The sequence below is a fragment of the Salminus brasiliensis genome, chromosome 5, assembly GCF_030463535.1.
Source record: "Salminus brasiliensis chromosome 5, fSalBra1.hap2, whole genome shotgun sequence".
Taxonomy (NCBI): domain Eukaryota; kingdom Metazoa; phylum Chordata; class Actinopteri; order Characiformes; family Bryconidae; genus Salminus; species Salminus brasiliensis.
This window is the reverse complement of record NC_132882.1, coordinates 45,429,310-45,453,426: the sequence shown is the minus strand read 5'-3', so window position 1 is coordinate 45,453,426 and position 24,117 is coordinate 45,429,310. Positions and strand designations below refer to the sequence as shown.

At 45.4% G+C, this 24,117-nt stretch overlaps 1 protein-coding gene across 1 annotated transcript in view; it reads left to right on the top strand.

Moving 5' to 3' along the window:
* Positions 1 to 24,117, top strand: part of itga10 (integrin, alpha 10) — a 37,891-nt gene that overhangs the window by 12,237 nt on the left and 1,537 nt on the right. Inside the window, exons 6-30 of the mRNA XM_072679088.1 lie at positions 772 to 886; positions 985 to 1,112; positions 2,978 to 3,126; positions 6,762 to 6,912; positions 13,862 to 14,027; positions 14,909 to 14,982; positions 15,093 to 15,237; positions 15,796 to 15,944; positions 16,036 to 16,179; positions 16,613 to 16,816; positions 17,182 to 17,312; positions 17,751 to 17,917; positions 18,157 to 18,299; positions 18,410 to 18,520; positions 19,558 to 19,643; positions 19,735 to 19,876; positions 20,247 to 20,339; positions 20,461 to 20,537; positions 20,986 to 21,075; positions 21,215 to 21,299; positions 21,412 to 21,525; positions 21,633 to 21,740; positions 23,032 to 23,145; positions 23,258 to 23,353; positions 23,500 to 23,613. Coding sequence (XP_072535189.1) covers positions 772 to 886; positions 985 to 1,112; positions 2,978 to 3,126; positions 6,762 to 6,912; positions 13,862 to 14,027; positions 14,909 to 14,982; positions 15,093 to 15,237; positions 15,796 to 15,944; positions 16,036 to 16,179; positions 16,613 to 16,816; positions 17,182 to 17,312; positions 17,751 to 17,917; positions 18,157 to 18,299; positions 18,410 to 18,520; positions 19,558 to 19,643; positions 19,735 to 19,876; positions 20,247 to 20,339; positions 20,461 to 20,537; positions 20,986 to 21,075; positions 21,215 to 21,299; positions 21,412 to 21,525; positions 21,633 to 21,740; positions 23,032 to 23,145; positions 23,258 to 23,353; positions 23,500 to 23,613 — 3,096 coding nt within the window. The remainder of the gene's footprint in view (positions 1 to 771; positions 887 to 984; positions 1,113 to 2,977; positions 3,127 to 6,761; positions 6,913 to 13,861; positions 14,028 to 14,908; positions 14,983 to 15,092; positions 15,238 to 15,795; positions 15,945 to 16,035; positions 16,180 to 16,612; positions 16,817 to 17,181; positions 17,313 to 17,750; positions 17,918 to 18,156; positions 18,300 to 18,409; positions 18,521 to 19,557; positions 19,644 to 19,734; positions 19,877 to 20,246; positions 20,340 to 20,460; positions 20,538 to 20,985; positions 21,076 to 21,214; positions 21,300 to 21,411; positions 21,526 to 21,632; positions 21,741 to 23,031; positions 23,146 to 23,257; positions 23,354 to 23,499; positions 23,614 to 24,117) is intronic.

Sequence of the window (24,117 nt, the reverse complement as noted above, 5' to 3'; positions counted from 1 at the left end):
CTCTCTCTCTCTCTATTCTCTCTCTCTCTATTCTCTCTCTCTCTCTATTCTCTCTCTCTCTATTCTCTCTCTCTCTCTCTCTCTCTATTCTCTCTCTCTCTCTATTCTCTCTCGTGCCGTTCCTTTGGTTTTGCAGTCATATAAATGCTACGCTTTGAAGACATAAATATTTTTATGGGACTCTCTCTTTCTCTCTCTCTCTCTCTCTCTCTCTCTCCCCAGTTCTTCTCAGTGTTTATTATTCCTGTTCTGTGTGACCGACTCTCTCTCACTCGCCTCGCCGTTGCCCCACTCCCCCAGCCGTGGGTTCACTTCGCTCCAGCAGGTTTTATTGGTCTGACCAGTAGCTCTGACTGAACCGCACCAGGCTACAGCTCTGCCCTTAACCCACCCAGAACACACACACACACACACACACACACACACACATATGACCCCTCTTAGATGACAGTACCAGCGTTGATGATGGAAGATGGACAGAAAAGCTTCTATGTCACAGAAATGTTTAACGATGGTTACGCAGTGCAGCGCCCCCTTGCTGTGTATGGGGCTGAGTAGCTGCAGACTGGTCGGTGTGCCCATGCTGACACCCGTCCGCCATCTTTTATGATGGACACATGACACATATTTATTTTTTTACTGTGTAGACCTGCCGGGCGAGTGCGCTACGCTTACCTGTGGGGGCGCCATTTAGTTGAATAGTGTTATTCTACTATAAGTGATGCATCCGTGTGTATCATGACACCCTAAAGCATTGCTGTGTGTCCGCAGGCCTGTGCCCCGCTGTGGTCTCAGGAGTGCGGGACGTCGGTCTTCAGTACAGGGATCTGCGCGTCTGTGGACAACGAACTGCAGCCCAAAGAGACCATCGCCCCCACCGCCCAGAGTGAGGACCGCCGCATTTCCCATTTAGCCCCAATCGATTTCCAGCCGTTTGATTGCTTCTGGGAGTCTGCAATGTCCCTCTGTATGCTTCCATTTCAGGGTGCACGACCTACATGGACATAGTGATAGTTCTGGATGGTTCCAACAGTATCTACCCTTGGTATGAGGTGCAGAATTTCCTTAGCAACATCCTCAGCAAGTTCCACATCAGCCCTGAGCAGATGCAGGTGAGTGAGTGGAGGTCAACCTCCATTTAACCTCCATTTAATCTCCATTAATCGCATTAGCAACTTGCGATTAATCGCATTAGTCGTCAACCATAGTGCCTACCTTCACAACAGACACTGAGCAAGTCTGCAGGGCCCTTCAGGTCGGCCACCGGTCCTTGCACCGGTGGTTGCTGTGGGGTTGGTACGTGGGTGTTTTGCCAAGTCGTTGCTGTAGTGTTGCTGTTGTGTCCCAGATGGTTGTTATAGTGGATGCTGACTAGTTCCATTAAGTGCTTAAGCAATTGCTGTTGTATCCGCAGTTAATTGCATCGCAATACAGTTAATTGCAATACTTTGAATCAAAGAATCCTAATGAATCACATCATTTGCATAGTTAAGTCATTGATTAATCGCATTGGTCAGTGTAGTTAATCGCAGCTAATGCTCTAGCTCAGTGTGTCCCGCCCCTTATTATTGGTCAACAGAAGCTGTTGTGATCTGTAGGGTCAGAGCATGTGTGTGTGTGTGTGTGTGTTGTGGCTTTGTGAGTAAGGGCAGTAAAACGAGGCCATGTGTGTGTGTGTGTGTGTGTGAGGCAGTAGGCAGTCTGGGTGAAGCCAGGGGTAAAAGGAAATGCCTCTGGTTTGTGGAGCAGTTCCTTCGCTGGCACAGCTGTGCGTTACTGGAATGTTTTTGGTTTGCTATGGCGGTGTGGCCGTCCACTCTACAGCCCTCTGACCCGCACCCACCCCCACCCCGCTCTCCGGTGACTGGCATGCACAGTCAGCACCAGTCCAGCACCAGTCCAGCACCAGTCCAGCACAACCACAAGGCATATATGTCCATATTGGCTAATATAACAGCTGATTCCAGACTTTTTAGTCACGATTAATCGCATCGTTCCGGTTATTTGGTCGCAGTTACCTGCATTACTTCATGGCCTTAAATCATGATCACACTGTTTTGTGTAGCTGACCGCAATTAATTGCATATTCTATCTGTTTAATCAATCAGGATAATATGATTATTTTATGTGGTCAGTTGCGATTAATCGCGTTAGTTGGTGTAGTTAATCCTAATTAATCACATTGTTTTGTGCACCTAATGGTGATTCATCCCAGGAGTAGTTTATTGGTATCAATGACCTCATTCTGTACAGCTAATTACGATTAATCGCACTAGTTTTCATAGAGAATTGTGATTACTGCAGCAACTTGTGCAACCAATTGCAATTAATCACATCATTTGTTGTAGTTCATTGCAGTAAACTGCCTTATTTTGCATTTAACCTTGATTAATCATGTTATTTTGTGTGGCAATTTGTGATTAATCACATAATGTTGTGTAGTTAATTGCAATAAATCGCAATTTTCGCACTTACCCCCCAATTAATCGAATTATATCATTTGGCAACTTGTGATTAATCATGAACATTCCCTTTTATTGTGTAGCCAGTTGTGATTCATCGTATTAGTTGTGTTGTTTAGAGCAGTAAACTGTTATTAATACTGTAATACTGCTGAGTAGAATTATTTTGCATTTAACCTCGATTAATCGGATTATTCTGTGTAGCAGCTTGTGATTAATCACATTAGTTGGTGTAGTTAATCGTGATTAATCACACCATTTTGTGTAGCTAATCATGAACAACCGCACCATTTGTGTAGCTTACCGTGATTAATCGCATTTGTTTGTGTAGTTAATTGTGATTAATCACATTTTTGTGTAGTTTTGCGCAGCTAATCTGATTAATCGCAAACCTCTTATTTGCTCAAATTCTCCCTTTTTTTTCATTTTACCAGCTGTGCATTTGACAGCCATAAGCATGACTACGGTTCACTTTGTGTGTGTGTGTGTATGTGTGTGTGTGTGTGTGTTTATAGGTGGGAATCCTGCAGTACGGAGAGATCTCAGTTCACGAGTGGTCTCTGAAAGACTATCAGTCGACGGAGGACGTTGTTGAAGCTGCCAAGAACATCAGTCGTCAGGAGGGGCGGGAGACTCGCACTGCATACGCCATCCACATGGCCTGGTACAACCAATCACAGCCAGCTGTTTTATCACTCAGTTCTTTTTTCTTTGATTCACACTAATTGTAGCTTTGTTCAGAAGATCAAAGTTTAAGGGCAGGTGTTGGTGTCAAAACATTTCAATGGAAATGTTACAATATGAGCTACAGGCACATGTGACCACTTAGCAACACCATAGCCACCTCCTAGCATCCGTTTAGCACTACCATAGCAAACTCCTGGGTTACTATAGTAACCACTTAGCAACACCATATCAACCCCCTGGAATATTATAGCAACCACTTAGCAACACCATAGCTACCTCCTAGCAACCACTTAGCATTATTATAGCAAGCCCCTGGATATTATAGCAAAAACTTAGCAACACCATAGCCACCTCCTAGCAACGACATAGCACTTCCATAGAAACCTTCTGGAATATTATAGCAACCACTTAACAACACCATAGCCACCTCTTAGCAACCACTTAGCACTACCATAGCAACCCCCTGGTATATTATAGCAACCACTTAGCAACACCATAACCACCTCCTAGCAACCACGTAGCACTACCATAGCAACCCCCTGGGATATTATAGCAACCATTTAGCAATACCACAGCGACCACCTAGTATCCACTTAGCAACACCAAATCAAAAGGCTGGGATACCACAGCAACCACTTAGCAACATCATAGCAACCAGCTAGCAACATCATAAAAACACCTGGAATACCATAGAAACCACATAGCTACAGCCTAGCAACCCGTCTGTGTTTCCTTCAGGAACTTTACACCTCTTTACTGTTGAATCACCAACGTTTTTACAGCCGAGCGTCTCAGGTTCTTGTTATGCTTGTGGGTGTGTGTGAGTGTGTGAGTGTGTGTGTGTGAGTGTGTGTGTGACTGTGTGTGTGACTGTGTGTGTGAGTGTGTGTGTTGCCTAACCAGACCACTCAATAGTGTCTTTGTGAGTGAGTCTGCGGCCCTGAGGACACACTCCGAGTGCTGTAACACTATCACCACCCCCGAGACCCCAGAGTGTTCAGGCATGCCTGGACTTTCATTTCCATCCAGGTCCTTTCATTCACTCGTCCCCCTCTTCCTCTTCCTCTCTCTCTCTCTCTCTCTCTCTCTCTCTCTCTCTCTCCTTCCTCTCCCTCCTCCCTCGCCCTCCTCCCTCGTCCTCCTCACCCCTCCATCAGAACCCCACACTCTCCCTCACTCCTTCCGTACCGGAACTCTGCTCTGCCCATCTGTCCAGCTGCTGACCGTGTACGGCGCTCAGGGACATTCGGGTGTAAAGCTCTCTAAAGCATATCATCCTGAGGACACAGATACCTAGAACCCCTGAAGAACAAATAACCTAGAACTCTGAGAACAGAGAGAGTTTTTACTGTACTGCCTAGGTCTCTCTCTCTCTCTCTCTCTCTCTGTAGGTGAAGTAATAGCAGTGGGGGGTGGAGGTGGAGGTGGAGGTGGGCTGGGTTGGAATAACAGTAATGTTTGCTGATGCTGAGCGGGCGAGAGAGAGAGAGAGAGAGAGAGAGAGAGAGAGAGCTGGGTCAGCAGTGCTGCAGGTGTGGTTACTGTACTGCAGAATTAGCTTTAGCCACTGCAGCTGTGCAAACACACACACACACACACACACACACATGCAGGTATATAGTAGGATCCCTCACTCACACACACACTCACACACACACACACACACACACTCACACACACATGCAGGTATATAGTAGGATCCCTCACACACACATTCTATTCTATTTTCCTCTATTCTATTCTATTCTCCTCTCCTTCTATTCTATTCTATTCTCCTCTATTCTATTCTATTCTCCTTCTATTCTATTCTATTCTCCTCTATTCTATTCTATTCTCCTCTCCTTCTATTCTATTCTATTCTCCTCTATTCTATTCTATTCTCCTTCTATTCTATTCTATTCTATTCTCCTTCTATTCTATTCTATTCTCCTCTATTCTATTCTATTCTCCTCTCCTTCTATTCTATTCTATTCTATTCTCCTCTATTCTATTCTCCTCTATTTTATTCTCCTCTATTCTATTCTATTCTCCTCTCCTTCTATTCTATTCTATTCTCCTCTATTCTATTCTATTCTATTCTCCTTCTATTCTATTCTATTCTCCTCTATTCTATTATATTCTATTATCCTCTATTCTGTTCTCCTCTATTCTATTCCCTTCTATTCTATTCTATTCTATTCTCCTCTATTCTATTCCCTTCTATTCTATTCTCCTCTATTCTATTATCCTCTATTCTATTCTCCTCTATTCTATTCTATTCTCCTCTATTCTATTCCCTTCTATTCTATTCTCCTCTATTCTATTCTATTCTATTCTATTCTATTATCCTCTATTCTATTCTCATCTATTCTCCTCTATTCTATTCTACTGTATTCTATTCTATTCTATTATCCTCTATTCTATTCTCCTCTATTCTATTCTATTCTATTCTATTCTCCTCTATTCTATTCTATTCTCCTCTATTCTATTCCATTCTATTCTATTCTCCTCTATTCTATTCTCCTTTATTTTATTCTCCTCTATTCTATTCTATTCTATTCTATTCTATTTTATTCTCCTGTATTTTATATAAAACTACAGTTTTAATTCCTGTCCTCTGATTTAGTCAATCAGGCAGCGGGAGGGCTGTGATTGGTCAGTTCTGTAGAGTTTGTCAGTGATGTGGTTTGTGTGTTTATAGTCAGACACTGACCACATCACAGCCCCCATCAGCATCACCAGCTCCCTCTCTCTCTCTCTCTCTCTCTCTCTCTCTCTCTCTCTCTCTCTCTCTCTCCCCCTCTCCCTCTCTTCTACTCCACCTCTTTATTCTGCCTGTTTCTGTTGTTTTATTCTATTATTTTATTGTTTATTCTCTGTGTTCTTTTGTTTTCTATCCTGTCCTTTTCTCTTCTGTTCAGTTTCATATTCCTCTGTGTGTTCTGCTGTTCTCTCCGTGCCACTGCCCTGTGTGTGTGTGTGTGTGTGTGTGTGTGTGTGTGTAATTAGGCTGCTGGGTGTGTTTTCAGCTCGGCGTCTCTTGCGGGGAACCGCTGGGTTATATTTATCCTGGTTCTGGACAAGTGCCTCGAAATCAGCGAGCTGAGTAACGCTGAGGTCGCCACGCAGCCTTCACTTTAAAACACTGATCAAGCTCAAACAAACAGGATATAGGGAATGAGTGTGTGTGTGAGTGTGTGTGAGTGTGTTAGTATGTCATTTTGCAGATTTTTGATTCCTCCACATAAAAAAGTCTGCAAAATAACACACTAGCATACAGCCCCCCCCTCCCCCACCACACACACACACACACACACACACACACACACACACACACACACACACACACTCCAAAGCAACCCATCTGAACAGAGGGGAGGATGTGTGTGTCAAGCGTTCTGAAGCCAACATGTTTGGGTTTGGTGTTTTTGATCACACCAGCCGAAACAAAGCCAGCAGATCATTTCACCTCTATTAAAACACACTTTTAATAAATGAGTTAAAAAACTACAATATTAATAATAAAGTAAAGTGTTCTGTGGCGCCCCCCAGGGTTCAATTCTTGGGCTGCTTTATTTTCATTAATATATATATATATATATTATTAACAGACGTTATTCCTGTCCTCCGCAGCACAGAGGCGTTCAGCGCTGAGAGAGGGGCGAGAGAGGGAGCCACTAAGGTGATGATCGTGGTGACGGATGGAGAGTCACATGATGGGGAGGAGCTTCCTGAAGCCCTGATCGAGTGTGAGAAACGCAACATCACCAGATACGCCATCGCCGTGAGTGTCCTTCACCACACACACAGATCTGTGCTACTCTAGAGAATCACCTTAACACAAACCTCAAGCATCTATGACCACCTGTGACGTGGGGTTGAGGTCCGTGTCCTGTTAGAACGCTCTGAACTATCTAGCTGATGGTTTGAGGTTATGCTGAAGATTTCTGAGGAATTCCATCAACTTTCTGCAACATACCACTTTCACTAGTAGTAAAGCAGCCCCAGAGCATGATGCTATCATCACCATGTTTAACAGTTGGCACACTGTTCTTGGGATTGAAAGCCATAAATGAAACCCAAAGATAAGCCAATATGTTAGACCAAAACATAAAGATAAGTACCTAAATCAACCCAAAACACGAAGATAATGGCTAAATTCACCTAAAACACAAAGATTAACCACTAAATTAGACTAAAACACAAAGATAAGCAATAGATCAACCTAAAACACAAAACCTGAATATCTAAATCAACTGAAAACACAACGATAATTAATAAAATAGGCCTAAAGCACAACTATAATTTACTATATCAGCCTAAATCACAGTAATAATCTGCTAAATCAACTGAAAGCACAAAGATAATCATTAAATCAGCCACAAATACATATTTTAACCACTAAATCAAACTAAAACACACAGATGAACCAATAAATCTGCTGAAAACCCAACAATAAACCACTACATCAACCTAAAGCACAAAGATTAACCACTAAATTAGACTAAAACACAAAGATAATCAATAAAATAGGCCTAAAACACTACAATAATTTACTGTATGTGTCTAAAAGACAATTACAATCTGCTAAATCAGCCTAAAAACACAAAAACTAAACATCTAAATCAACTGAAAACACAAAGATAATCATTAAATCCAACTAAAACACTAAGATAACCCACTACATCAGACTGAAACACAATAATAATCTGCTAAATGAACCGAAAACACAAAAACTAAACATCTAAATCAACTGAAAACACAACGATGATCAATAAAATAGGCCTAAATCACAAAGATTGTCCTCTTTATCAGAATACAACACAAAAATACACCAATAAATCAGCTGAAACCACAAAGATTAACCATTGAATCCATCTAAAATACAAAGATAATTCACTACATCAGCCTAATACACAATAATAATCTGCTAAATCAACTAAAAACACAAAGATAATCAATAAAAATAGGCCTAACACAACACACTATCATAACGATAATTCACTAAATGTGTTTAAAACAGTAATAATCTGCTAAATCAAACTAAAACACAAAGATAATCACTTAATCAGACTAAAACACAATAATAATCTGCTAAATCAACTAAAAACACAACTAAAGAACCAAATCAACTGAAAAAACGATAATCATTAAATTTGTCTAAAATACAAAGATAATCAATAAAATAGGCCTAAATCACACCGATAATTCACTATATGTGTCTAAAACACATTAACAATCTGCTAAATCAGCCTAAAAACACATATCAAAGATAATTAATAATCAACCAAAAATAGAAAAATGAACAATAAAAAAATCATAAAAGCATAAATAACTAAATCTAAAAATATTAAGATTGAGGGAAGAATGTGGAGAAGCAAATAGCAGGAATGTTTAAAATGCCCGTCCCTCCTTCACACCCAAACCCTCACACAGCCAGTCCACGTCCTCTGAAATTATAAGGTACGGAAGCAGGTCAAAGCCATGAGAGCAGAGTATGAAATTCTGCCATAACTGCCCGATCTCTATTTAACTGACCATAATTGTCGCGGGTCTATTTTGGGTGCGTGTCTGCACCCCGCCCTCCAGCTCGGCCCTCTGTGTCTCGCTGTGAAAGAAAAGACAGACCATTCTTTACACAGATCTGACCACAGACCCCACCACACAAAGAGATGAAAACAGAGTGCAGAAATAGCCTCTGTAGAACTGGAGTCTGCTCCGCCCCAGAACGGGCCCATTGGTTCCGACGCCCTCTTTAGTTGTCTCTGTAAACCACAGCGATATTAAGACACTGAAAAGCCTGTCAGGCACGACACGAGAGACACGTCCAGCATATCTCATTCTCCTCAGTGGACTAATGGTGTAGCAGAACTCTCGGACTAACTGGTCGGTTAGGTCTAAACCTGGAAAGCAGTTGGTTTAGCAGTGGGTCACAACACAACCCCCCCCCCCCCCATTCGCATTTCTGAAGCCATTTTTACTCAAATTAAATGAAATAACCCCTAAACCTAACCCTAATCCCTATCCACTAACCCTAACCCCTAATCCCTATCCCTAACCCCTAAACATAACCCTATGCACTAAGCATAATCTCGATCCCTAACCCTATCCACTAACCCTAACCCTATGCACTTACCATAATCTTGATCCCTAACCCTAGCCACTAACCCTAATCTCGATCCCTAACCCTATCCACTAACCCCAACCCCTAAACCTAACTCTATCCACTAACCCTAACCCCTAAACCTAACCCTATCCCTTAACCCTAACCCCAATTTCTATCCATAACCCTGTCCACTAACCCTGATCCCTAACCCTATCCACTAACCCTAACCCCTAAACCTAACTCTATCCACTAACCCTAATCTCGATCCTAACCCTATGCACTAACCCTAATCTCGATCCTAACCCTATTCACTAACCCTAACCCCTAAACCTAACTCTATCCACTAACCCTAATCTCGATCCTAACCCTATGCACTAACCCTAATCTCGATCCCTAACCCTATCCACTAACCCTAAGCCCTAACCCTATTCACTAACCCTAACCCCTAAACCTAACTCTATCCACTAACCCTAATCTCGATCCTAACCCTATGCACTAACCCTAATCTCGATCCTAACCCTATTCACTAACCCTAACCCCTAAACCTAACTCTATCCACTAACCCTAATCTCGATCCTAACCCTATGCACTAACCCTAATCTCGATCCTAACCCTATGCACTAACCCTAATCTCGATCCCTAACCCTATCCACTAACCCTAAGCCCTAACCCTATTCACTAACCCTAACCCCTAAACCTAACTCTATCCACTAACCCTAATCTCGATCCTAACCCTATGCACTAACCCTAATCTCGATCCTAACCCTATGCACTAACCCTAATCTCGATCCCTAACCCTATCCACTAACCCTAAGCCCTAACCCTATTCACTAACCCTAACCCCTAAACCTAACTCTATCCACTAACCCTAATCTCGATCCCTAACCCTATCCACTAACCCTAACCCTAAGCCCTAACCCTATTCACTAACCCTAACCCCTAAACCTAACTCTATCCACTAACCCTAATCTCGATCCTAACCCTATGCACTAACCCTAATCTCGATCCTAACCCTATGCACTAACCCTAATCTCGATCCTAACCCTATGCACTAACCCTTATCTCGATCCCTAACCCTATCCACTAACCCTAACCCTAAGCCCTAATCCTATCCACTAACCCTGAGCCCTAACCCTATGCACTAACCCTAAACCCTATCCCTATGTACTAACCCTAAACCCTAACCCTAACCCTAGTGTTTATAAGGTGTGTTTTAGCTTGTTTTGTGAAGAACAGCTCACAGGGAGTTGTAAGGTGTAAGATAACGCTAATTTATTTTTAGTGAGATGTGGCGTCCTTTAGCATGTAGCCTGTTAGCTTAGCTAAACCACTAGCTTGCTGTAATGAGGACGGGATTTGGTCCAGAGAGCCGAGTGCTGAAATCAACACATCGTGCTGTTAGCTCCATGCTAATTGCTGGACTACATGCTTCTGGTACTGGAGGCGCTAGGCTACGTTAGCCTCATAGCTCCAGTGTAAAACTAAGAAAGCTAGCCTCAGACAGCTCTTTGGATGAACTCCGGCTTTAAGGTGCTGAAATGAAGCTACAGGAGTGGGTCTGGCTGCCCCGCACAGCGAGGTACTGTTTGTGTCCGAGCGAGCAGACTCTGGACGCATAAGTCTGGGAGCCCACATGAGAAGTGGAGTGGAAACAAACGGCGGAGTGAGAGAGACGGAGGAGGGCTTGTTTATTTGTGCTGGTTTGGGCCGACCGCTCATCCGTCACAGCTCCGTCTGTGTTCCTGTTGCTGCACCTCCCTGTGGCTCCGGCGCTCGTGGGGCGGAGGTTCACGTGAGCTGGCTACTGGACGAGGTGTTTTCCTCTCGTACGCGAACAGAGGCTAAATGGCGTCCGGCCTAACGTGCTTCCAGGCCTTCGCTCAGGGGAGCCGCGGGATCGAACCGCGACGGCTTGTTTTCATGCCATGCCAGACAAAGCATAGCCGTGGAGTTTCGCTGTTTTTCATGTTCGCCCCCTCTCGCTCCCACTCGCTCTCGCGCACAACCAGGGGACAAAAAATAAAGCACTCGAGGGAGGGTTGAAAAACAGCCTCTCAGAAATAACAGCGAAAACCAGGCTGTGTTTTAGACATTAGCGACCTGAGCATAGAGAGAGTCCATGATTAACACAGGGATACTGCTGTAGGCTGAATGGGTGGGGCTAAACTGCTGTAGGCTGAATGGGTGGGGCTAAACTGCTGTAGGCTGAATGGGTGGGGCTAAACTGCTGTAGGCTGAATGGGTGGGGCTAAACTGCTATAGGCTTAATGGGCGGGGCTAAACTGCTGTAGGCTGAATGGGTGGGGCTAAACTGCTGTAGGCTGAATGGGTGGGATTAAACTGCTGTAGGCTGAATGGGCGTGGCTAAACTGCTGTAGGTTGAATGGGTGGGGCTAAACTGCTGTAGGCTGAATGGGTGGGGCTAAACTGCTGTAGGCTGAATAGGCGGGGCTAAACTGCTGTAGGCTGAATGGGTGGGGCTAAACTGCTGTAGGCTGAATAGGTGGGGCTAAACTGCTGTAGGCTGAATAGGTGGGGCTAACTGCTGTAGGCTGAATGGATGGGATTAAACTGCTGTAGGCTGAATGGGTGGGGCTAAACAGCTGTAGGCTGAATGGGTGGGGCTAAACTGCTGTAGGCTGAATAGGTGGGGCTAAACTGCTGTAGGGTGAATGGGCGGGGCTAAACTGATGTAGGCTGAATGGGTGGGGCTAAACTGATGTAAGCTGAATAGGTGGGGCTAAACTGCTGTAGGCTGAATGGGTGGGGCTAAACTGCTGTAGGCTGAATGGGCGTGGCTAAACTGCTGTAGGCTGAATGGGCGTGGCTAAACTGCTGTAGGCTGAATGGGTGTGTTTATGGTCTGTATGGGCTGGGAGTGAACACAGTGTATCTGGGCCTTTTCCCAGAAATTGAGGAAAATTGAGGTTTCAATTATATGGGCCCAAGAAGTGTCCTTGAATGCTCTTAATTCCATAACACCCCCCCCACACACACACACCCCCACACCCCCACACACACCCCCGCCCCATTCCTTTTACCACTCAGCGTGACTATATGTAGAAACCAGTACCAGCTGGCAGCAAACATGGAAACAGTCTGGGGTTGGAGAGAAAGATCAGAACATATTCATGGGCAGAGGACCAGCTCTGAAGCAGGGGGATATCCTGCAGGCTGCTCCAGTAACACTGAGAGATTTACGGACCCCCGGTCAGAGGAATCTGCTTAGATGATATATACGTATACGTGCTTGGAACGTATAGAGCGTATAGAGCGTATAGAGCGCCCCCACTCCTCCCACATGCCCGTTCTTCACCTCACCTCATCTGTGTCTTCAGCTAATTACAGAGGAGCTTTCACTGGAACCTGAGCTCCTGCTGTTTACTGTTGACTCTGGAATATCCCCTTCAGCCCTTCAGGTCCATAGTCTGACCCACATGTCCACTGTGCTTAAAGGGGGATTCCAGCAGCCGAGCCTGATTGTGCTTCACGAGTCTTCTGAGTTTTATATGGAGTGATGATGATGATGATGATGATGATGATGATGAAGGTAAAATAGTGAATAGAGAATCTCAGCTAATGCAGTTTTCTTTAGGGACTACTTTCTGTAGCTGCACTACACCCTGCAGCATGTATCCCTCCACCATTTTAATGATCTGGTTCTAAAAGCAGGTTCTAGAGCCCAACTCTTCTCAGAACTCTGGTAGAACAGTGTCTCAGGCATCAGGCAGCGTCTTCATCACCATTAGGTGAAGAACTTAGAACTTCGCGAATGGATGGTATTGAGGTCATGCACCATGCTGCCTAATAATGCCAGGAGTGGGCTATATAGGGGTTTAAAGACCCCCAGCATTGAGGTGTTCCCTGGAATGATGGTGGAGGAGCTCCATCTAGTACTTTTGGATAAGTTGGGGATGATGAGGTGAGGTGGGGTGGTGATCATCATCATCCCACATCCAACTGACCTCACTAATGCAATCAATCAAATCCTCACAGCAATTGTTCCTCCAGTATCTAGTAAAAAGCCTTCTTCCCTGGACAGTAGAAACAAGTTACTCCAACTCTTTTTTTAATACCTTTGATTGCAGAAGAAACAGTAAATAAGCAGGTGTCCAAATACTTTTGTCCATATAGTGTATCTGGCAACTCTGCACAATAGACTAGTGATCAGTCGCCATGTGTGTAACTGAATAATGAATGGAATTCAAGGGTCAGTTTGACGTTCTCCAGAAGGTTCTAGAGGACATTCTGCTGTGTGTGTGTGTGTGTGTGTGTAGGGGGGGGGGGGGGGTGTAAGGAAACGAGTCCCCTGCTTGATCTTGGACAGAATCCAAAGTTACATAAAGGACTTCTCATTAGTGGTGAGCTGCCAGTAGATGTTCTGGCCTGTGTGTGTTTGTGTGTGTGTGTGTGTGTGTGTGTGTGTGTGTGATGTTCTCCTGGTCCGACCCGTCCGTGCGGAGGTGTTCTGGCTCTCCTGCCGCTTCTCCTGCCACCTGCTCCGTCCTCGTGTGCGTCTCGGTCATCTGCTTAGGTGCTTCTGCAGTGCTGTGGAGGTGTAGGCGTAGTTCTCCCATGACCTCCTCGTCTAATGTTCTCCTTCTCCGTCGGTCTGTCTCTTTCTCAGGTTCTAGGTCACTATATCCGCAGGCAGCAGGATCCAGAGACCTTCATCAATGAGATCAAGTACATCGCCAGCGACCCGGACGAGAAGTACTTCTTTAACGTAACGGACGAAGCGGCGCTGAATGACATCGTAGACGCTCTGGGGGATCGCATCTTCAGTCTGGAGGGTAAGCAGCCACCAAAAAGCACCAAGCACCACCACCAAATCCCCGCCTCCATCACTGATAATAGAAGTCAATGGGAAGATAAAGAGTTAAAGGGGTGGTCCGGTGTGTTTCATCCTGACCTCTATCTGCTGTATCTGTAGAGTACGGTCCATCACCACAGACCCTCATTTCTACACGATTCCCTGAACTCAGTAAAGAGCAGAAACTCACTGACTCTAATCTCACTGATAATAGAAGTCAATGGGCAGATGAGTTAAAGGGGTGGTCCGGTGTGTATCATCCTGACCTCTATCTGCTAGTATTCTAAGTACTTCTAAGTACTACTTCCCCTCACTGGGGTGGGTTTTCCTGCTGTGACGACGTCGCTGTCGTGCTGAATATCGTCTGAAGGTGCGGGAAAGCACGATGTCATCCTGTTAGAGGAAGGATGGACGGGACCCGAACGGGCCGGGAGGGCAAGGTGCCGCCCGAGCTGGAGATGAGCGGGGCTGAAGGACGTGCCATCTTCATTCTGAGGAGAGGAAGGAAGGGAGGGAGGAAGGGAGGGAGGGAGGGAGGGAGGGGTGCCAGGATGATGAGGGTGTAGACTGTATGGACGTGGCCGTGGGCACAGAGAGGATAGGGTCAGCGTCTGACCCCTATGACGCAATCTTTTGATCTAATCAAACACGAGCTCCTTTAAACAACTGTCTGAAGATCTGAAAGACCTGAAAGATCAAGCCAAGTATTTTAGCTTGTGGAAAGGTCAGATCTGGAAGACCACCAAAACTCGCAGAGGGTCCAGAGGGTGGTACACTGTTCTACTGTGCAGTGTTGCTTCAGTGGGTTCTGGGTCAGGCTGATGCCTCTGTAATGTACTGTTCCGTATTTTGTGGTGACAGGAACACTGGGATACAACGAAAGTGCCTTCCTCATGGAGATGTCCCAGATCGGCTTCTCCACACATGTTTTGGAGGTGAGTACACAATGCCAGCGCGGACTGCTGATGTACTCGTTACAGGGTGAGTCGGCAGGATTGAGGGATGGAAATCTGATGGCGCTGCTTTGTGTTGTGCTCTTTTCCAGGATGGGATCCTGTTTGGGATGGTGGGAGCGTACGACTGGGAAGGAGGGGTGCTGAAAGAGAGCAGCGATGGAAGGATCGTGCCTCCTCGAGAGGCTTTCGAGAAAGAATTTCCTCTGGAGCTGAAGAACCATGCAGCTTACCTGGGTAACATTAGCTGCTAATATTGCTAATAACATTAGCTAATATTCCATCTAGATATGTAAAACATATGGAATTATTATTATTACTTATACTATTATAGATACTTATACTATATATATATATATAAAATATAATATAATATAAATGTGGCATATTATTAGGTATACATATATAATATATATGGGACATTTTATTATATATAGACACTTTATACATATATACACATATACACACATGCACACACACATATATACTGTATATATATATATATATATATATATATATATATATATACACATATATATCTAAAACATGATGCAGAAATATTACTGTAAGGGTGCAGACTGTGCCTGGCCAACCTGCTATGCCACCCCCAGCCACCAGAGGGGAACCCAGACCCACTACATCCTGATTAGGGGCAATAAGCAACGCTTGTCCCTCTCTTATTTAAGGAAAGCCTATTGACATGAAAACTATAGGAAAACTATAAATGCCTATTGACATGTATATAATACAAATGTGACATAACATTAGATATGGACACTTGTGTGTATGTTACAGGTTACACCGTGTCCTCAGTGATCGTAGGGGATTGGAGGAGGCTGTACGTGGCCGGAGCCCCCAGGTTCAAACACAAGGGAAAGGTCATTCTGTTTGACCTTAGCCCATATGGAGACGTCACCATCACACAGGCCCTCAATGGAGAACAGGTACAGGAGTGCCGGCAGGCTGTGGAGTGGCCACTGGCGTGTGTGGACTGTGCGGTGGTAAACGTGGTTCATGACTTTCTGACTCTCATAGATTGGCTCGTATTACGGCAGTGAGGTGTGTGCGGTGGACGTGGATCAGGATGGGATAACAGATATCCTCCTCATCGCTGCTCCCATGTTCCTGGGAGCTGGAAACAAGGAGACGGGGAAAGTCTACATCTACTGTCTGGACGGGGTAAGAAGCAGCACTGGAGGAGTCGGCACGGGGAGGGGTGTCATGCAGCGATGTTAACTAGGGGTGTGAGAAAATATCAATATATTAATTATTGATTATTAATGAATGATTATTAATGAGTAAACCCTGACCACTAATGGGCAGTTGTGTGCAGATCCTATTGTTATGATTGGATAAAAACAGGGTTAAACACAGGGTCTGAGAGGTTTAGCAGCTGTGTTGGATGTGGATGACTTGGTAGGCCAACAAGGCCTTTGGGGGGCGGGGTTTAGATGATGTCATGGCAGCACAATACTAACACCCATATTGGAACCCTATTATGAGCTTATGGGACTGTGCTGATATTTATTTACTGTTTTTAATGTTTTGGCTCATTTTAATGTTTTGGCTCATCAGTGGACATCTGCTCTCATCCTGTCTCCTCCCACCTCAGGACGGTTTTGCTCCGAACGGGACTCTACAGGCGCAGCCGAAAGCCCAGGATGCTCGGTTTGGTTACGCCATGGCTGTGGCTCCGGACCTCAATCACGACGGCTATGCCGACCTGCTGGTGGGAGCGCCGCTAGAGGACGACCATCAGGGGGCGCTGTACATCTACCACGGCGATGAATTCTATATAATACCCCAGTACAAACAGGTAACGTGAACAGTACAGCCACAGCATGGTCTAGGGTCACATCTTGGGTCGGTCAGTCCACCCATGCTCCTCACAGTCCCCCTACCCAAACGTCTGTGGTGATTAGATCTCAGCAGAGCAGAGTGGAGCAAGACGACTTCGAGAACCTCCGAGAGCTAGAACCTTCTGTGGTTGTCGATCAATGGGGTGTTAGTAAAACTGACCATGAGGGGTGCCCAAACTTTCCATTACTAGATTAGCTCTACTCCAGCAACCTTTAGACACCAGTAAAACCAGTAATCGGGGGCTATAAACCAGTCACTGTGTGATACCTGACATTCACCCATTCTCCATCTCTCCATCTCCCTGCCCCTCTGCCTCTGTAGCGTATCTCTGGCTCCTCCCTCTCTCCAGGCCTGCAGTACTTTGGCCGCAGCCTGAGCGCCCTGTTGGATTTGGACGGCGACGAGCTGCTGGACCTTGCCGTTGGAGCTCAAGGCAGCGCCGTCCTCCTCAGGTACTCCACACCTGTACAGCTTTACAGTAGAGCGCCATACCGCAGAGGTCCCACCTTGTGCCGCCAGAACAGCTCTGACCCGCCTAGGCATGTTGACCTCAGAAGCTGTCCTGCTATGGCATTTGGTACCAAGACTAATGTTACTTGCTGCCTAATAAATCCACCCCTTGACAATCGCAACCATTGGAATTGGTGTTATTCAGGTTAATACCGTGGTTCTAATGTTATGGCTGCTTGCTGTGTCTTGTATTGTTACATTTCAAGCAATTCTTTAAAGGAAAGCTTCGGTCAGTCATGCTAATCTTGCCCAAAGCTAATAAAAAGGTAAATGGTTAGTGTCATGCTAATCGGTGTCTGTTAACATCCATGCATTGTTAGCAATATTAGCATGCATGGCTAATCTGCCTGCGTTTGATTCCGCGGTGTTCTTGTGTTCAGGTCTCGCAGTATAGTCCAGATCAACGTCAGCCTGTCCTTCCAGCCGCACTCCATCAACGTCATCCAGAAGAACTGCCACAGGGGCGGCCGGGAGTCGGCCTGCCTTGAAGCCTCCGCCTGCTTCTTCGCCAACAGCCGCTCTCCCGGAGCCTACGGCACCCGCTTCGGTACGCCAGCCTTGCACGGGGCATTCCTGTATGAATATGGGGGGGGGGGGGTATATAAATATGCCATTTCAGACACTTCATTTATTTATTCATTTATTTATATTAAGGGGAAAATCGCCTAACGTATAAACACGCCACCTTTAATTTGCTCATATACTTGCTCAGAGGTGCCCAAACTTTTGCACAGCACCGATATCGTCAAACTGCCCACTCCTTTACTGTCCCCCGTCTCCCTGCAGACCTGCAGGTGGGGGCCATGCTGGACGACCGGAAGCTGTCCGCACGCGCTCTGTTCGACTCCAACTCCCAGAGGCAGACTGTGATAGGGGTCCGAGTTCAAGTGGGGGAGACCCTGTGCCAGACTCTGCCCTTCCATGTGTTTGTGAGTCCACACTTATAAATAAATAAAGACAGACAGCTAGATCAGCCTGACCAGCCTGGACATAACCAGTATGAAGCCCACTGTCTTCACTCTGTCCTTCTGTACTACAGGACACAGCGGACTACATCCGACCAATCAGCTTCTCCCTGCGCTTCAAAATCAACGACACTGAGAGTGGCCCTGTACTGGACGAAGGCTGGCCGACCACGGTGAAGAAAACTGTGAGCCAAGCATTCATTCATTCATTCACTGTTACTGTATCGCCCCCTACGCTTCCTGTAGTGTATTACAGCCTGTCAGAATGAGCGTGTGGATCATATGAGCATTATAGAGCATTATAGAGCGCCCCCTACGCTTCCTGTAGTGTATTACAGCCTGTCAGAATGAGCGTGTGGATCATATGAGCATTATAGAGCATTATAGAGCGCCCCCTACGCTTCCTGTAGTGTATTACAGCCTGTCAGAATGAGCGTGTGGATCATATGAACATTATAGAGCATTATAGAGCGCCCCCTACGCTTCCTGTAGTGTATTAGTCTGTCAGAGTGAGCGTGTGGATCATATGAACATTATAGAGCATTATAGAGCGCCCCCTACACTTCCTGTAGTGTATTACAGTCTGTCAGAATGAGCGTGTGGATCATATGAGCATTATAGAGCATTATAGAGCGCCCCCTACGCTTCCTGTAGTGTATTACAGTCTGTCAGAATGAGCATGTGGATCATATGAACATTATAGAGCATTATAGAGCGCCCTCTACGCTTCCTGTAGTGTATTAGTCTGTCAGAGTGAGCGTGTGGATCATATGAACATTATAGAGCATTATAGAGCGCCCCCTACACTTCCTGTAGTGTATTACAGTCTGTCAGAATGAGCGTGTGGATCATATGAGCATTATAGAGCATTATAGAGCGCCCCCTACGCTTCCTGTAGTGTATTACAGTCTGTCAGAATGAGCGTGTGGATCATATGAGCATTATAGAGCATTATAGAGCGCCCCCTACGCTTCCTGTAGTGTATTAGTCTGTCAGAGTGAGCGTGTGGATCATATGAACATTATAGAGCATTATAGAGCGCCCCCTATGCTTCCTGTAGTGTATTACAGTCTGTCAGAATGAGCGTGCGGATCATATGAACATTATAGAGCATTATAGAGCGCCCTCTACACTTCCTGTAGTGTATTACAGTCTGTCAGAATGAGCGTGTGGATCATATGATCATTATATTTTTCTGTCTGGTGATTTGTGTGTTTGTTAGATCCCTTTTTATAAAGACTGTGGAGAAGACGATGTGTGTGTGACAGACCTGGTTCTGAAAGCCCACATGGACATTTCTGGAACAAGGTATGAAGAGACTGTCTAACAGAGGTCTGGGGTCAGTGTTGTATCATTGTTTGCTGATTAGCTGAATGTAAGGGCGTGTTTATGTGTGCAGGCAGCAGCCGTACGTGATCCGCAGTCCCCGCAGACGGTTAGCTGTGGAGGTCCAGCTCCAGAACCGTCTGGAGAACGCTTATAACACCAGTCTCACGCTGCACTACTCTAGAAACCTGCACTTCAGCAGCCTGAGTATACGGGTAAACACACACACACACACACACACAACGTTTCACAGCGGTTGCTATGATAGAACACATTGGGGGGCGGAGTCTGGATTGGTTTATTGACTTTAGTGAAAGTTCCTAGCTTCTAGCATCGAGTTAGGCGGAGCTTAGTGAGAGATGGGCGGGGCATAACGGAGCCAAACAAATGCTTTTCTGCTTTATACGTCGCCGTGGCAACCAACAGAAGCATCCACATTTAGAAGGGTGGTCGTCAGAATTGAATTGGCGACCACTAGGGGGCGCACTAGACAGGTTGCTATTTTGGCTTTTTTTGGACCTTATTCAGACTTGAGTCTCTCTCTCTCTCTCTCTCTCTCGCTCGCCCTCTCTCTCTCTTCTTCAGGAGGACGGCCAGTTTAAGATCGAGTGCACGGCTCTGAGCTCCAACACTCACTCCTGCAATGTCAGCTACCCCGTGTTTCGCTCCCAGTCCAAGGTACTATACATGTCTCCATTACTCTTGATTACAATAAACAAACAAACAAACAAACAAATAAATAAATAAATAAAGATACTGAATTCAGCACACACTGAATCTCTCTCTCTCTCTCCTTCAGGTGAACTTCATGTTGGAGTTTGAGTTCAGTTGCACATCACTTGTCAATGAGATCCAGATGAAGCTAGTGGCAGCAAGGTACACACACACACACACACACACACACACACACACACACAGAGCGTATTCACATGACATATACATGACATATAATGCTTTATACACCAACAGTAAAAGCATTAGATTATTTAATGAAGATATTGTATTATATTTTGTCATATTTAGTCATATCAGAACATTATGACCACCTACCTAACAGTGGGAATAACCACCCTTGGCTCGGATGACGCTGTGGAGCATCCACACCCTCCACCTGGTACCCTCTTATCATGCCCTTTTGGGCATCAGTCAGACTGCGGACTACGACTGCGTGGTGCTCAGGGTGCAGCAAACGCGGCCACGTTGCATCTGATCTGTGACGTCCCAGGCCAAACCAGGGGTGGTCATAATGTTCTGATAAATAAATTAATATATAAATAAATGTGTGTGTGTGTATTATAATATCCCAATGCAATGTGTGTTACAGTGACAGTGTTGAGCGAGAGGGCACTCTGCCAGACAACACAGTTCAGTTGCAGACCGTAGTTCAGTATGAGCCTGACCTCTTCATCACCAGGTGAGTCAGCGAGTCTTCCTCCACCTTCATCAGTCCGGCGTGTGAACATTCTCAGCTTCTCAGGAATCTCTAATTGACCTGCTTATGCACTTTGTGTGAACACTGGGTGACTCACTGTTCACTGGTCTGTTCCGCGCAGTGATTCCAATCTGAACCGGTACGAGGTCCATCCCACCAGAACCGTCTCAGAGGGGACAGGACCAGAGTTCTACACACACTTCAGGGTGTGTGGTAACACCAGCTGTCAGCCAGCAAGGAAGCCTTAATCATTCTCACGGTCAGTAAGACTGGACCCTGAGAAGGTTAGTTATGTCATAACTCTGTGTGTGTGTTCAGGTTCAGAATCTGGGCTGTTACGTGGTCAATAATCTGGAGCTGATTGTGAGTTTACCTGCCGTAGCTTCAGGAGACAGGGTCTTCTCCTCCGTGGTGGACGCTTTCTCTCACAATGTGAGTCCGTGAGTCAGTAAGAGTTACTAATGACAGTACCATTAAGGGTGAAGCTCCAGTAACATGCAAGTGTGTGTGTGTGTGTGTGTGTGTGTGTGTGTGTGTAGGCGTCAGGTGTAAACTGCAGCATTAGGAATGACCTGGCTCAGTTGAAAGCTGCCCAGAGAGACGTGCGTCCACTCCACCCAGAGGACATGAAGAAGAATGAGATACTGGTAAGAGACATCTGCTTGGTCATCCTCGACAGTGGTTCTCGAACTGGTCCCTGAGACAACCAAAGTCACGACACATAGGGATAGAGCTAAGGTGGGATTGTCTGGTGGTCCCTAAGAAGTGGTCCCTCGATTAGTCGATTAGTCGGTTAGGTCGATTAGTTGATTAGTCGATAAGTCATCCACAATAAGGACAAAATGAAATATTTCCCAGATGGAACTTTGAACCATGGCAGTGGCAAAGAGAGGGGGATACTTGGTTAATCAAGTTAATTAATCGATTAACTGATTAATCGATTAGTTGATTAGTCGTCTGCTAGAAGTGTCTGCTATGGACAAAATGTTTTGTCTTGTCTTGTTTCCCCACAAAACAACAAGTTGTGCCTCATACAGACTGACCTTTCAACCATGGCAGTGGCGAACAGAGGGGATAATGGGTCGATTAATCGATTAGTTGGTTAGTCGATTAGTCGACAGCAGTGTCTAGTACATACACAACTTCTGTAGTTTTGTTCCCCACATAAATATAAATAGCCTGTTACCCTGTACATTACCATTTAATGGCAAGAAAAGGGGATATCGGATAGATCAGTCGATTAATCAATTTGTCAATTAACCAATTAGTCAGTTAGTCGTCTGCTTTCTCTGTTATAGATATTGATTTGGTCGATTAGTTAATTAATCAGTCGTCATCGCTGATCTGCTTTGGACTAAATGTCTGTTATCGTCTCAGCAAAAGAGAAAAAGCTCTCATCCAAACAGAGCTTTGAAACATGGCAGTCAGAAAACCGAGAGGATAATGGGTTGGTCAGCCGATTAATCGAATTCACTGATTAGCTGATTAGTCATCAGCAGTGTCTGTTTCTTTTTTACAAAAGAGAATACGTAACCCCTCATACAAACAGAGCTTTAATCCATGGCAATGGCAAAGTTAGGGGATTATAGGTCAATTATTCAGTTGGCAGATTAGTCGATTAGTTGATTAGTCCATCAGTCAATTAGTCGGCAGCAGCGTCTGCTAAGGACAAAACGTCTGCTGTGTTGTTGCCTACACCACACAGAGAGAACTTCGAACCACGGCAGCGCAGGAGATACTGGATCAATTAGTCGATTAGTCAGATCTGTTATGGACTCAATGCCTGTGAATCACTGCAGATGCATGATAATTAGTCGATTAATCGATTAATCAAGTCTAAAAAAAAGGTGTTATTTCAGACCTGTTTTATAATTTATTCATTTTTTGACTTGCTGGATTAAGTAACATGTGTGTGTGTGTGTGTGTTTGTGTGTGTAGAACTGCAGCACGGCATGGTGTATGGAGGTTGTGTGTGAAATCCAGCAGCTTCTGAGAGGACAGACAGCCTTTATCCGCATTGCTAGAAGAGTGCATGACAACTTCTTCAGACAGGTAAACACAAACAAACAGTTCTGCGTGTGTGTGTGTGTGTGTGAGGTTGTGTATAACAGCAAGTCAGTGAACACTTATCCAAAATGAATGTGTGTATGTGTGTGTGTGTCAGGCTAAGTTCAAAGCTGTGATGATAGTGGGCTCCTACCAGCTGTCTGCACGGGAGTCCAACCTGATTACACTGGGGAATGCTGCCATCTGGAGGGAGGTGAGAGAACTGCAGGACCACCAGGACTCACAATCAGACTGCTATTATTCTGCTGATGCTCTTGGACCATCACCAAACCCATCCAGATCTTCATTCTGAGCACAGTGTGTCTCTCTGTGTGTGTGTGTGTGTGTGTGTGTGTGTAGACGGTGTTGGAGGTGTTGAAGGGTCGCTCCATTCCGATCTCTCTGTGGATCCTGATTGGCAGCATCATCGGAGGCCTGCTGCTGCTCGCACTCATCATCTTCGTCCTGTGGAAGGTACGAGCACCTTTACCCAACACCTGAAACCGCGAGATACGCCAAGCCCACACACAGCTGCCGGGGTCGTGCTGGTCAATCCGATTGGTTCTCTTTAAAGGAGGTTCTTCAAGGGTTCTGTGTGGAACACTACTATGTGTAGAACACCAGTCTGGTCATGCAGATCATGCTGGTTGGCTTGCATGGTCATTCTGGTTGATACAGTTTGTAAAATGGGTTCTTCAAGGGTTCTTTAATAATGGCAGTGGTTCTGCGGTTCTATGTGTAGAACACCAGCTCGGTTGGCTACTGTGGTCATGCTGATTGGCTAGCATGGCTGGCATGCTGGCTGGTTCTCTCTTTAAAAGGGGTTCGTCACGGGTTCTATAGTGATGGCAGTGGTTCTGTGTAGAACCGTTATAAAAATCAAAGAAACACTTGGAAGCTTACAGGGTTCTTCACCTGGTTAAAGGGTTCTTCACATTGGTGGAATGGGAACATTTGTACATGGTGCTGTATAGAACC